This window comes from Bombus fervidus, chromosome 3 (genome assembly GCF_041682495.2).
Source record: "Bombus fervidus isolate BK054 chromosome 3, iyBomFerv1, whole genome shotgun sequence".
Lineage (NCBI taxonomy): Eukaryota > Metazoa > Arthropoda > Insecta > Hymenoptera > Apidae > Bombus > Bombus fervidus.
Window position 1 is genome coordinate 3,998,741 of NC_091519.1, and position 15,510 is coordinate 4,014,250.

The window sequence follows — 15,510 nt, forward strand, 5'->3', positions numbered from 1 at the left end:
GGGGTATTACTATATATACTATAATATTTATATTATATATTATAAGAAATAATGTTTTGTTTCAGAGGACAACCATAGCATGGTGTATATTGTGTTTGCAATTTATTGATTACGTCGAAACAGGCGTATTTGTGTTCGGCAAGAAGCAACATGAAATTTCGTCCTTGCACTTGTATCATAATATTTTGACTATGTGAATAACCTGGTTTATTATGAACTATTACATCCCTGGATCGCTTATAACGTTCTCGTTATTCGATGCTTTCGTCTTTTGGATTCTTACAAATATTCGTAAACTCAGCGAAGCCGCTAATCACTACCATACAGATTGTAAATAACAAATTAATGAAAGTCCTATTATTTTAGAAAATTAGGCAGATACTAAAACTTTGTTGTACATACTTTGGTATAAGTAAAATTTAATTCTAAATACGAATGTAAATAAATTTCTAAATTAAAAAGCAATATTTGGAATTTACATAGTTCAATTAATTTTATTTTTCTACGACATATGTATATAGATAAATAAATTCATATCGTGAAATAACAGAATTTTTTACTATATCATGCAACTCTGTTTGTTTATCTCTTTTAGTTTTTTAACCATTGTTTAGGACAAAGTCATAATTTTGTATAGGTATTATAGACAAATAAAAAAAAAGCTACAGAAATTAAAATGTTTAAGAATATATGCAATGATATGATTAAAATTATTTAGTTATAAGCAATCAATATTATTTAAGCAATTAAAATGATTAATTGAACATTATATAAATACAAAATACATAAATGCAACATATTTATACATATATATGTTGAATACTATATGTACCTAATAAATAGTACAAACGCGCTATATTAATTTATATAGGTAATATTATGTACAATGTACATATAGGAGAGAGTCGTGCGGTACCAACCGGATTACAGTACTGACTAAAATTAGTTCCAGCTGTTTTTTACCAGACATTAATAATTACTTTTATTTGAATAAATAAATGAATATAACAATCCTATGTAACATAGTTCGGAAAAAAAACCTAAGCCATTGATTTTTCTTTCATATGAAAATTGGAAATGATTATCGAAAATGAGTTCGGCTGGATTATGGAATAAAAGTGCGGTCGCCTTGAGGCATCCGCCCGTCTATCGCAGAATGAAGTGTAATCGTAAATGAATAATAATCGTAATGAATAATAAATTGAACTAAACATTTTTGCGAGTATTTCAGAAACTAAAGCTGAACGACGGTAACACGTACAGGGAAAAGTTTTGCACAATATTGACTTTGAATTGAAATATTGTCCGCTTTGTAAATAATTACTTAACATTTGAATAAAAGTGTGTATTGTAAATCTAAATGTCCTTTTTTTACATTATTGATCATTTAGATCGAATACCTACAAATTAAATAATTGGTCGGTATCGGACAATAATTTTTCGTTTCCCATAAATTACACTTTTTCTCTTGCAAATTATCAATCCTTATTATTGAATTTCACAAAATTAATTTTCCTCCTTTTATTAAGTTCCATTTGTACTGCAAACTCATTTTTTAAATTTCATACATGTGTTGTACGTATGTACTGTACATAGATTGATCCGATCAATTGCTAAATAACAAAGAAATGTTGCATTGAAGAATATTGTTTTCCTGTGATATTTTGTAAATCACCCATCCGATTTTTCGAAGAAATGATTATGTGATCGATAGTTAAGCTTGGATCACGGTGACGTATATATTCAATCATGCTTTAATTCAAGATTTTATGAATGCAATACTGCTTATTTGAGCTCCACATATAAACCTGTTTTTCAACTTGTGAAACATTTTCCTGATATAATAATTATCTCTTAACAGAAGCATTCGAGATCTGTAGGTTATAAAATAATAGCTAATCGGAAGAACTACATAATATGTGAATTGTTAACAAAACTCCTGTTTTCCAATCTTACGTATTGCAAAATAATCTTTTCCTAGACAAGAAAATTACTTTGTTAAAACAATGTACACATATTCGCAATTGCGACGACTAATGAAAGATATTTTATAATTAAAATGCTTCCCAAATCTACGATTTATATTTCCATGTAAAAAATTTTCTAGTTAAAAATTTGTGTGTCATCCACATTAACATCTGAGACATCGTCTAAATTTAAATTCTATCATAAATTCACAAGTATAAAAAGCGTACAAGATTGAGAATTCCAAGATTCTACTACCATTTCTCTAACTTCTTAATTTCTACCACAAACAATAGAAAACATGGCAAACGTTATTTTTTTCCTAAATTACATGACCATGTAACAATAATATCATGTACCAATCTCAATTTGTCTGAACCAAACATTACACGGAAAAACAAATCTAACGCGTATCTCAATAATATTGAGAACACGAATATTTTTAAACAGAGGTTAACCTACGCATTTCCTTTTCTTTTCTTTCCTCGCGTAAAACGAACAGATTAGACGTAATGACCATTGTGAGAACAAATCGTCCTACGGGAACGTGCAATTTGTCTTGCACAAGTGTAAAATGCAGAGGTACGTTGAGCTATACAACTATATAATGGAAAAGAGAACCACCTGTTGCAGACGCCTGTTGCCGCAGTTCGTTCCGCAGCTGGGCAACGGACGTGAATAATCCAACGCTTTGGACAAAAATAATCGGTGATCTACCTCCTTTCACGCGCATTGCGTGTCACATCGCGTCGTTCTAATCGCACCGAATACAGAAGGAAACAACGAATGAATGAATATATGGCGCTATTGTTGCACACCTTTGAGTAACCTATGATTACGAATCAAAGAAATAACACGTGCTTTGTGTGGTAATCATTCTTAACGTGCGTTTAATGTGACAATTTTGTTTCTATCGATCATAGTTAATTGACTGGTGTGAATCTGTTGCAGTTTACAGAGCACCATATAGACTGTTACATTTTGTAGAACGATGATTACCTCATAATTAATTAGACTTAGACGTATATTTTGAATAATAACAAAAGAAGAATGGAAGACAAAACAAAAATGGTTGACTTTTTCCCAAAGTAGGTGAACAATTTCTCGAATGTAATAAAGAAAGAAAATAGAAGATTTTCTTAGTAAACGTTTTAGTCTAGTGATTTTCATGCTTTCAAATCTTTCAAGCGATTGACAACCTTACACAATAATTTATCTTACTCTTAAATTCTACAATTTTGCAGCGCCCTACATGCGTGTATATGTTTGTTATTATATATGTCGGGTTGGCGTTGAGACTTCGGTTTGGGGCGTGTAAAGAATCTGCGCCTGGGTTGCTCATCGTCGTTGTTAACAACAATCGATGATATCGTTTATTGTCACAAATACAGGATCAACTACTGGACTCAATAATCGAACGATAACGACAATGATCGTGGGGTCGGTATAGCGAATCCACGGCCCACGGGATAACTGATCTACTCCGCTTCAAGATCTCACTCGCAATTCACTTACTCCTCGTGATACCTGTTCCTCGATGTGCTTTGCACTACTCACATACTAGGTCTCTGGCTAGTCTGACTCCAAGCAAGAGAATCTACCCCTCGCTGTCGAGCAGAGCTATATAAGGTATCCTCACGGCACCAGGTCATCGGATTATTCGGAGACAATCCCATAACGGGCTACAGGTATACGGGCTGACAGAGCAAAGGCTACCTGCCAATTGTGTAAGATGCGTTACCCTCTGGCGACCATCCCTATGTCGTTAACTACGGGACCGTTAGGTCGTTTATTGCCAAATATCGGTACGGCCGATTCACTAACGGCGGGCTATGCAATTCCACGTCTCCGTTAGGTGGAACGTTCATCCCGTGACCGTGGCTACGCTCGGCGACCGGTCGTCGCCTCGAACCCAAGCTCATTGTCTCTAGTTTCGAATAACTGTGTTTGTTTTATTTCATAATCGCTACAGCCTTCGGGTTTTTCCGAATGATTCCAACGGAGGTCCCGTTGTCCCTTCATCTCCGACATATATATATATATGTATTTTATAAAACTTATCAGTTATATATATATTTTGCAAAGAATCGAGTATTTTTCTCAAGTATGAAAACTATACGATCGACACCTAGGTAGCTGGTATTTATAGTTTTTCATTGACTCTCACACGTTAGTCCACGGTTATAGAAAGTAGCCTACATTAACTGTAGTCATTAACAGGCGATTTGTATTCAAACTCGCGCTATTTTCTATCCAATGGAAATTGTGGTAATGATACAAGTCTCCGTCGATATCTAGAGCGTAGACGAATAGAGGGCTTCTGGAACTCGTAATAAATAACGAGGCTTCTTGTTTAATATAATATTTACGACAGATTACAATCAGATCAATGGTATCAACGAGAACGATCTGTTAACTTACAAGGTAAAGGTACCTGTATGTAAAAGATTCTTTTAATTCTACTAATGCTCGTGGCTCGCTTGTTTGAATAGATCAATCGTTTACAATAAAAGATACTATGTTTGGTTCGGAAAGTATTGGTCGTCACTATCACTTTTACTTTATCATAGAACGGAAGAAAAATATTCTCATTTTCTGACTCGGAATTTATGCGAACAAGTTAATATTAAGTTCATGTAAAACAAAAACCGAGAAATCTACGTGTAATTAATCATTCACTTTTTTCAAATGCGATCTTTCGTTGACGTAATACTAAACAGATGGTCAGAGTTCAGATTCGCATATTGTTTAAAGTTTAAGTGGTAATAGAAAGTGAAATAATAACAGTACGAACCATTAGTCCGTAGATCCTCGTGCGTAGGTTGAAAATGGGAACGATGCTGTAATTGGAAACCATAGGCCGGAAGCCACGGATTCGGTCCGTTCACTAGATCCATATCCAATGCTTCGAACGTGGTCGGTGGCTCTTCGTCGTCCTCGGCCTCGACATCGAGCTTCGTGGAAGACGTGAGCGTCGTGGCCGTGGTCATTGTGGTCGTCAACGTTGTCGCATTCAGCTCCTTCGTGCTCATCTCCAACCGGTGGAGACAGAGACGTGTCCAGCTGTGTTCGGTGACTGACAGTCATTAATCGCTTCGCCGAACTGTGAACGTTCTTTCCGTGTTGCCTGGCCGACCCTCATGCTCTGCCCTCGAACCCTTCCCGCTACGAAGTTATCGTTTTCTGTAACAGTGAATACGCACTTCCATTCATACGCTTGCATATTCTGACGCTTTTATTAAATAACAAACTTGGAGAAAAAATGGAAGGAACTGTTTCCAAAAAAATGAAAACGATACGTAACATTCGTATCGATGTGTCTATAAGACTTTATTGTAAATTCCCTAAGTCTTTCCAAACATACCGAATTTTTCTATTAAAAGTATAGTTTTATCTACGATTTTCTGAAATTAATGATCACATCATTTCTACTACTTTTCTTCCGAGTTTCTTAAATATCTCTTTACCATATCTAACGAAGTCAAACACTTGATAAAAGGAAGGATTTAGTAACTGTCATAGAACGATATAAGAACATTACAGAACGACACAAGAAGAAAAGTAATATGTATGCACATATTCTATATTCATATTATACAACAGTTACATATAAATATCTACACGTATTATGCAACTTAACTAGTTCAAATTCGATATGAAAAATGTGCTTATACAAGAAAAACAAAGATTGAGAATAAAGCGAAAAAAGGAAGTTCGTGAGAAATTACATAACGGAAAAGATGCGTGATTTGTTAAGCCTGCGAAGCGGCGTTGCGTGCACAGAATCGAAATGATCACGAAGACTTTGTCAGTAGTTTATGAACCGTAGCGATTCGCGGAACTTTCAATGGCTCTTTCGAATTCTAAACGACGATTGGGTAGCTGGTAATATTGTAGAAAATGAACAGTACGCTTTATAGGTGAAATTTAATGCCCGTTAGAGGAATCGTTAGGCGGGAGTAAGTAGTAGCTACGTGGCGCGTATAATTTCAGTGACGCAATTTTCTGCTTTGCAGCAAATAACGAAACGGTGCGGAATTATTTATTCTCGTTACCGTGGTTAATAGACCAACTGCTCCAAAGAAACACGAGGTACCAGTGGTACGACCGTTATTTCAAAAAATGGACAAATGATGTACATTTTCTGTGGCATTAGCGGTATGTTTAACTTTCAGGTTTGAATTCCATTTCTACGCTTTTACTATTCATAACTGATTATTTTTGTATTGCTTACAAAATTTAACTCCTTAATGGTTAGTTAATTTATTATTTATATTCCCAAGCTCATGTCAGTGTACAATTGTTATGTTTACTTATATAAACGACTTATTTATTCAAATCGTGAAATTACCTATTCAATGTAAATTTTAAAGTAACATATAATGACTTTGTTCATACAAAATAGAGGATTGCATAATCTTTAGATATCTTAAATCGTTCATCAATGTTTTTTATCTAAAGCAATATGCAACAAACGCATTAAGACATAAAATTATTTAACGCGGTTAAACGGAAAAAAATAAAATTCTTTTCATAAACTAAAATAAATTACAGAACAAGCGTTCTAACTGTTTCCAACAAGCTGCAAGATCCCGTATACAATTTATTTTAAACAATTACGCAATTTCGATTCGATAGATCCTGCGCAGATCCCTTCAACGATGACCGTGAAACGATTTACTCTCGCGCCTCTCACCGCCCACTGAAATCGAGGTTTCACGGTATTTTAATTAAAAAACAATACTCGCACGAAAGAAACGCGTGGGTGTAATGATCAACCTCGAAGAATCACGCACTGATATACGAACACCGTAAAGATCTACGAAGGAATCCGTTGGCCGCTCGTAAGTAAGTACACGTATGTACACGTACACACGATGTTGCACAAAAGAAACGACGACGGATCTACCTTGTTGCACGTGGTGTAACGTTAAATATTACCGCGGGCTGGGGATTTAAACGACGCGATGCAACGCGACGCGGCCGGAATCTCCGCGCGCAGCAGAAGTTACGCATGCGTAATTGGATAAAGATCGAGAGAGGTTGTCGCCCCTCGGCGATTCTCGCTGGCTCTCTCTTCCTGAAGCATCGCCAAAAGCACCAGGAAATTTTATTGCGGCTGGACGAGCTGAAAAACGATACGCGTGCTCGTAATTTCATAACGCCCGGACGCTGAAAAAGAAAATCCACTTCCCAAAGAAATCAAAGTATCTTTTCGCCGTCTGTAATTATCGCTGCGTTTTATTACATCGATCCACGATTGGAATAATCACTTGCCTCCAGTGCAACTCCTTCCGCGTTTCGTCAACGTATTCGTCAAGATTAGTTTATATTGGTTTATACTGTCGGTTCATGTTCAATAGCGGCAAATACGAGGACAATATTTTTACGTTTTATACAAAATATGGTTATCGTGTGATAATATTTTTAGATTTATCTCTGGAAGATCTACATAATATAACTGGTAAATAAAACACTATAATTGACACGAAGGACAGAAGGTTTACTTAATACAATTATATGAAAATAAAAATACAACAGAACTGATATAAGAAAAGAAAACGTTATACCGTCCATAAAGGGAAAAAGTGGAGAATACTAGACGACACTATAAAGAAATAACGGATAACGAGAAAATGTCTATTCGATATTTTCAGTTGTTTAAAAGATGCTACTTTACTTCGCTTAACGACCAAGTTACGTTGAATGCAATTGTATCAATTACCGCGAGACTCAGCGGAAAATGCACAAGCCACAGGTGAAAATGCACGCACGATCCTCGAGCGAACGTTCAATGTTTTATGTCACGATTGAGGATGCCGGAACGCATAATGCCGTGCTTAAACGGTACTCGATCTAGAGTACTGACGCATGGGATGATACCCGATACAAACCACGGGATGGAAAAACATTTTCTAAATTGACGTTCTTTCTGCGTCATTCGACTTATATAATACGGTACGTGCTCTCTAGATCATGCGATCAGTTGCTATAATTCAACGCGGATCGCAGTTCCGTACAAACAAGCGTGTTCCTAGTAGCTCTTTATAGAATTTGTCACAATCAGCTGATGAGTATTTATATGGAAGATGGGGTCAAATGCGGGTGACTGAGTGGCTATTAAATTGTCCAAGATGGACAAGAATTGTTACATTCGAAGAAACAATGATCAAGATCCTTTAAATTTACAAAAGGACTTTAAGAACTTAGACAGTGTATATATCCACTCTGCTTCATGTTGTATAACGCACCCTTTCCTATAAGGACTGTAAAAATAAATCTAGGAAAATAATAATGTGAAGAAATGACGCGTTTCATAAATCTTTTTTCATATTTGTAAGATTTTAATATAAATATTGATCATGAATCGATTAGCATATTCATGTTGTAATCTTAACTTCCTACAAGTAGTCTACAATATATAATATTAATGGTCAGCAGTACATTTTTCTTTACAACAAAAGAAAACTGTTGTTTTTATTTTTTTGTAATAATTTCATTAGTAGAGTAGAGCCAGATATCTTCTCTCTTATATCTTGAATAATTTTTTGAAATATATAAAGAAGAACAATAAATTAGGCACCATTTTCATTTTATGATTTTTTACGTTTTTAAGTAATTCTCAATTATTATCTTACGCACCAGTTTCTCCATACCTCATTTTATGAAACAAAACTATAATTAAATTGAGAATATCTACTTTACATCCGTAAAATATTGCCATAAACATGAATGGTAAATTACTTTACCCACTACTTTCAACGCGATAAATTTGCTACTCTTGCAACTACTTTTCAATTCTGAACTATGATTCCGTAACGCCGCAACACATTAATGCTTCGCTATCTTTCAAAGCAAAGAAAATAAATCAATATCTATCAGAGCCTATTGCTTCAAAAGTAATTATTTCATGGTTTATTCAAACAATTTTCTGTAACGTTACTAAGAACATTAGTGGCAAATTAATTACTGCATCTAATTTTAGATAATGATTATCGGTCGATTCCTTATCGTAGTCATAGTATGATGATATCAATCATTCACGACATAATAATTGTTACACTACACAAATTTTACGGATATAATTACTACTACAAAGCGACTGATCATGCATATTTCACGTACATATGAAATTTACTTAAAACATAGCTAACTATCATCTTAAATTAAACAAATGTCTTAATTCAATTGTCTCAGATTGTGCAGCATTCTCGTGACATTTGTCAGTTGTCCTTGACGGACAACCTCAAAGAAAAAGGATACGAACTGTTTCATTCCACTTGCCACGTCACGTGGAATTCTTTATTTAATAGTTCCGACCAAACAACATACTTACTTACTACACGTTACCGCTTAATTTACTACAATGTATGGAAGCAAAAGCATTAAAAGCGGTAGTCAAACGTGCTGCGACAAAAGAACCAAGGGCTAAGAATAATGTATTTGATAAAATCTTTTCGCTAGGTACTTCCGTTAATTGGTTTCGAATCGATTCCTCAATTTTTGTGGAAATATATCGGAACATTTACTTTATGATAGATTATTTGTTTCTTTGATAAGACAACAGAGGGTAAATCAAGCGTTCAATAACCTGGATTTACAATATATGATTTTGCATCAAGTATCGCAACCTTTAACACGTTTCTGTAGCCACTTTCACTTTACATAACACGTTTTATGCTGCAGATGTGTTTAGTAATTCAACAATATTCGCATGATTAACATCTATCAAGAAAAAATTAATCTTTCTGTCCATTTTAGCAATAGAGATGTTTGATTTACGTCATAAATAGATTAGTTATATTACTATACCAAGTGCTGGTTAATTCTATAACGTAAATGTAACGCAACTTTGCCATACTCCATAGAGTTAAATGTATAGAGTTAAATTTGAGAAATTATGCAGCTAGCGCTGCTGAGAACGTACGTACGTCACACATTTAAATTAACTAATTTATTTTCGAATCTTATCAATGAAATTGTAACTATAACTATAAACAAAACATATTTCATGAATCATAACTAGCATATTATCGAATTGTCGTTACGACAACACAGATATATCGAAAAAGAAGAAAGAAGTATAATGAACGATAATACGCTGGTTTCTCTTCTATATCGACATCCGACAAAATAAAACGAGTTGCCTCAGTACACACTTGAACCGTGACAGCTGTCAAAAGTGGCGAAGCGTCCACGATGCAACGCAGGCGCGAGAGCGATCATTGAATGAAGGAAGACAGAGAGAAAGAGAATGAAGGTAAAAGAAGATAGAAAGGAAAGAGCAAAGAGAGGTGGGCGATCGCGTAAACACGCAAGTCTTACGTTGTTACAAGTGAGACGGAAGTAACGAGTTAAGGATAAGGAAAGAGAGAAAGGTTAGAACCGCATAGTGAATTCCGAGTGCGACGGCGCGGTGGTGGATACCTGTCAGCGCACATTCCACGATCCCACAGCGTGCTTTCGCCTCGTCGTTTACTACCACTGGACTTTTGCCTTCCTAACGGCAAGAGTACGTAGTCACATACACCGCCAGTGTAATCCAGAATGGGATTTAAACGCACACACTCCAACTTGTTCATGAAAAAAACGTATCACTTGTCACAATAACCGGTGGATCGCGTGTTGCTCGCGGCGCGAACATGGCGCACAATTCGTATGGCGTTCACCACTAAAAAGCACAGGCGATAGAACAACAGGGATTCTCTACGGTGTGAGAGGATCTTGAAGAAACGACGCGAACAATGGAACGTGACTTAAGGCTTAAGGACACCGGAGAGCGCGAGAGCCAACTTTACACCGCGGGGTAAATACTAGAACAAAACTCGCTGCTTTCGCCCGCGGAGCGCGGCCGTGCTGGCCAATCCCCACCCGCGCAACGCCGCCACGTGGTACACAGCTTAACCAATCACAAACTGGTTACGCGGGGCCCCCCGGACGTGTTTGTAAAGCCGGCTTGCTACCGATCAGTTTCTTCTCTTCTTCTCTTGTACCGATTTAACATTTGGACAACATAAAGGAACACGAAAAGTCGCTTTCTTTCTGCCAATATACTTGAACCGATCCTTTTTCTTCCTCTCGCGTAACGATGCTTCACCGCTTCATGACCAAGAAAATCGGTACGCATGATTCGGAAGAAGAGATTGCAACAGGACTAAATGGAAAATCGACTAAAATATCTTTTCGCTGAGGGATAAACTAAAGAAACTCACTGGTATTACATACAACATGTACCGTGGATAACTTTACGGTTTCTATTACCATAATGCCGGTATGTAACGTTAAAACGTCTGGATAAAACGAGAGAACAGTATGTGCATTTATAACATTTTTTAGTGATAGGACAATTTGGCAAGATATATAGAGTTCCCTCTCGTGTTATCCATTTATCTTAAATTGGTACAAAGATACGCGCCAAAATATTACACTTCCGTTGACGTGTGTCGTTATTTTGCTTCGAAAAAGGGCACCTACTTGTCAAAATATCTCGTTGTTATCACGGAACATCTCGTTGTTAACTATGCATACGCGACTAGCATTTATTACATAGATCCGCATACACAACTCAATAGACCTGCGAGCGACTGAATAGATAACTGCAAGCATTGCCTTGAATCGTGATCAATAAAATCGACTTAAGCGATATGTTTTGTGATTTGTTTTATGAGGACAATCAGATATCTAAACAACGGAGTTAGTCATACCTGTTATACCATTACGTTTCCTATCAAAATAAAACGTGTATATGAATCAAATTCTGCGGTAAAATGAAATTATATACTTTATATTATATATTATGATAACATATGTTGTGATAACACGTGTTATCCAGTGATAAGACATCTTCAGCGTAGAACTAAAAAATTGTTTAATAAATTGTCGAAAGAAAATCATTCATATATTTTTGTAGCGCTTTATTACCTACATAATTAGCAAACGGCTAATATTAGAACATTTTGTTTTTCATATTGTGAGTCAATCTTTTGATCGTATTCACGATAGAGCCAAAGATTCTTTTATTATTTACAATATAGATATAAACTCTATCAGCTGATCAATCGGTGTAATACATTATATCTAAATACTTGCTATCTATATAAAATCATTATAGCAAACAATTACCTTCTTCATCCAGATTATCAGCAACTAAATGAAATACTGTCAGACACACATATGCAATGAAGTAGGACGATAAAAATATGTTGCAAAGTTTGCATAATTCAATATCCGATATAAATATTGTGACCAAATACAACTGCACGATGTTCATCACAAACGATCTGTCATGTTTTACGCAAGACATAGACCATCTTATGACGGAAGACGCAATGCTTCGTTCCACCGAATTTCTAACGGGTAACCTCTTTCGAAAGGAAAGTTCGATCGGTACATCGATCCAGTCATCGAAACGAACGACAGGCGGCTCTGAATTCAACTCGAGAGATCGCAGGATCCATCTCGTGGCCATATGTGTGATGAAAGGAGCAGGTATGTAACGGGCCAGGGGCCACTTATCTGTTGTCCGGTGGAATTTAGTTTCTTTTTTTGAGGCAGGTCACTGACACCGAACGGCAATGGATTGACGCGGCGAGGTCAAGTCCTACGTGCGCTGTCGACAATACTTCACGTTTAAAGGTATCACCAAACATTCCTTGCGGGATATCGCGTTACTTACGCCGATACGGAACCATGATCAATCGTCCGAACCCAGTCTCTGACTATACAATGAAAGATGCAAGTCGTAAATCGCTGCGGAAGGTGCAAATGGTGTAGCTTATGGTGGCAAACAACATAGCTGTAATACGTCTATTTTGGAAGGAAAGAAAAATATTTCGAACATTGTTCTTCTTTAATTTATGCCGAAACGTATAGTTTGTGGCCTGTTATATTTGAATTAATAATTGCGTAGAATTGACAACTGATCAAAGCCTACGTTCGATGCGCGCGCAACATTACCTACTTAGGAAGTGCTTAGAAAAATATTCTTATAAAACTAGTTTTTCTAGATGACATTAATTTTTCAATTTATGAACAACAGGTTTATATTACACGTTGCTGTCATTCATTAAATCAGCTCTCATATGATATCGTAGCTGCTCATGTCTGAAGTGTCACGTACATATTCAGATATTTCCTACACTCATCTTTTGATGAGTATAATATGTTTATTATACTCGTCAGATGTGTTTATTTATTTACATAATTTAGTTTTTCTATGTAGCTTTTTCTATTTGATTGAAGAGCAAAAATTTCCAAATGCTATTTCTATTATTTCTAATTATTCAAAATAATAATTCTAAGGATTTTTAGAATCGAGGATGCTGATGATTTCATAAAGTGATTTCTTATGAAATATGTATGATATATGTTTCGTGAAAAGCTCATAATAATACATAAGATACATATTCCATAAAATTATCAAAGAATAATGATATGATATACAATGAATTAACGCTGAATAGTAAATAGATAATTACAGTCATTTACAAACATTAACCAAGTTGGTATTGTAAAATGGAGTACGAGTTACGTACGTATACACAATACACAATGTAGTGATTTTTACAGCAACCGCTTCTCAGAGCATCTTTCAGAGTCAGAGCGGGAAATGTACAAATGAATTCCTAGCATGAGAACGAAAATAACGGCACTTACTATTAAGATAGAGGTTAGCAATTAATTATCGAAGCACCTTGAAGAAGGCTTATTTAATTTTTTTCCTCTTTTTCAATATCACGGAATAATTTCGATATGTATGGTAAATACTTCTATATCGTAAAATATGCGAGCCCAGTTTGTTGCGTTTCTACTTCTATTTTAATGATATTTTTCCGACTTCATACTAAAATGTAAGAACGTTATTAAATAACTAATTAAATCTTAAATACAGTAGAAAGTAAATTAATGGTTTCATTTTATCCCGATTAGATAGAGATCAAATGTTACCTGAATATCAAATACTACATACAAGGATTTATTAATAGAATAATAGAATAACAACAGCATAAAATAATAGAATAATACCTAAATAGTAGAATAATACTATTATTCATACAGGTGTTGTTAAAGCAAAAATAAAACAGTTTACAACAACTTGCTCGATTATGTAATATTTTATCCATCTAAGTGTAATTCGTAGAAAATATGTATTTTCTCGCAAGTTTGTAAACTATTTATGCAGATTTTCAAATACCTACATTACTACTAGATATTATACTATTATATTGTTACCTAATACTAGATTTTATTAATTTCTACTTTTCAAACTTGACCATTGTGAAAAGGCTCGTCAAAAAAAACAGAATAACATCTGGAAATTTCGCCTTCCAAGTGATGCGGTATTATTCTGTGATTCTATTGCTAACTGATTGAGTTCTCTTCCTAAAAGTAACACTCTTAATATCATTAACTTTGACAGCAAGTTCTGATGAAATGACGAGCTTCTCCGAACTAATGTTTCCTTCAAAGCAATATCCGACTCCGGAAAACCAATATGACCTTTTCTTTGATTATTAATCTATTTGAAAATTGTGTCACATCCAAATGATTATTATCTCGAACGATTGTTACTTTGCATTATAAATCGGTTTATCTATAATAGACATTTGGAAGTGATGAAATATTCTCATTACATATGTTGTATGTATGTATATGCTTCATTTCTCGGCAAACGGTTGACGACCGCATAAATTGTTCTAATTAAGTTGATCAGATCCAATTAAAGACTCTTTATACCCCTTCGCAGCTAATTCCTCCCTTCTTCGATTAAAAGAAGACAGATGTACTTGTATCAATTAATTATTTTTTCAATTATGAATGACTTTTTGATAAGAGAATCTAGAAATACTTACGCTTACACAGATGTTTCATTGTTGAGTTCCCTAAATTTTATCAGAAAATTTTTCGTTAAATTATCAATAGCATATAATAAATGGTGAAGGCAACGATTATGTAAAAATCTGAGGTAACAGTAAACGTCTTCGCTAAATATGTATGTCAGGCTGACTAAAATCTCCCACATATATTTCAACGCGAAACAAACACAATCCTTTCATTTATCACTTCCTGAAATCTGATTTCAGTTTTATCTTAGTTCTAAATTTCTGCAAAATTAATACTAAGTTTCAGCGTGTGTACACAAGTTACACGTTATAAATATCCCAAATAACATTCTTGATTGAACATTTCGCTGAAGCTGAAAGATTTCATACTCGAAATTTAAATACGGATGAGAAACCATTATACAGAAATTAATTGTGCTTTCACTGTGCTGCAGACAACCTGTTCTTCTTCGCTTATTACTATAATAGCTGCTCGTGCGTGACTTTACCCGCGTAGTATTTATTTTTATGACAATTTATGTTTATTATTCTCTGTTTGAACACCCTTTAAGAGTTGAATTTCGAAAAACGGTCGGAAACGCATTTGTTTATTTGTAATGAGGAGTTTGTTTGCCGATTTTCACATTCCCAATTTTAATAACTCATTGGATAAGGAGTTAACATTTTATCCTGTTTTTACTCCTTTAAGGTCCATATTTACAAA

The 15,510-nt window shown here is 35.0% G+C and overlaps 1 protein-coding gene and 1 long non-coding RNA gene across 11 annotated transcripts in view; one reads left to right on the forward strand and one right to left on the reverse strand.

Annotated features, from left to right (window-relative positions):
• Nucleotides 1-10,525, reverse strand: part of LOC139986011 (uncharacterized) — a 72,301-nt gene extending 61,776 nt beyond the window's left edge. For 9 of the 10 annotated variants that reach the window (XM_072000986.1, XM_072000983.1, XM_072000987.1 and 6 more), the window contains exons 1-2: nucleotides 10,393-10,525; nucleotides 4,760-5,148 (exon numbers count right to left, since the gene is read on the reverse strand). In XM_072000986.1, the coding sequence (XP_071857087.1) occupies nucleotides 4,760-4,997 (238 nt within the window). In that variant the 5' untranslated portion in view covers nucleotides 4,998-5,148; nucleotides 10,393-10,525. Of the gene's footprint in view, nucleotides 1-4,759; nucleotides 5,149-7,690; nucleotides 7,814-10,392 lie in introns of those variants that run through there. The other variant, XM_072000982.1, reaches the window with a different exon arrangement.
• Nucleotides 10,526-10,794: 269 nt separating this feature from the next.
• Nucleotides 10,795-15,503, forward strand: LOC139986044 (uncharacterized). The gene is made up of 3 exons (XR_011799547.1): nucleotides 10,795-11,236; nucleotides 12,101-12,453; nucleotides 12,520-15,503. It is a non-coding gene; the product is annotated as an uncharacterized lncRNA (long non-coding RNA).
• The last annotated feature ends 7 nt before the right edge of the window (nucleotides 15,504-15,510 follow it).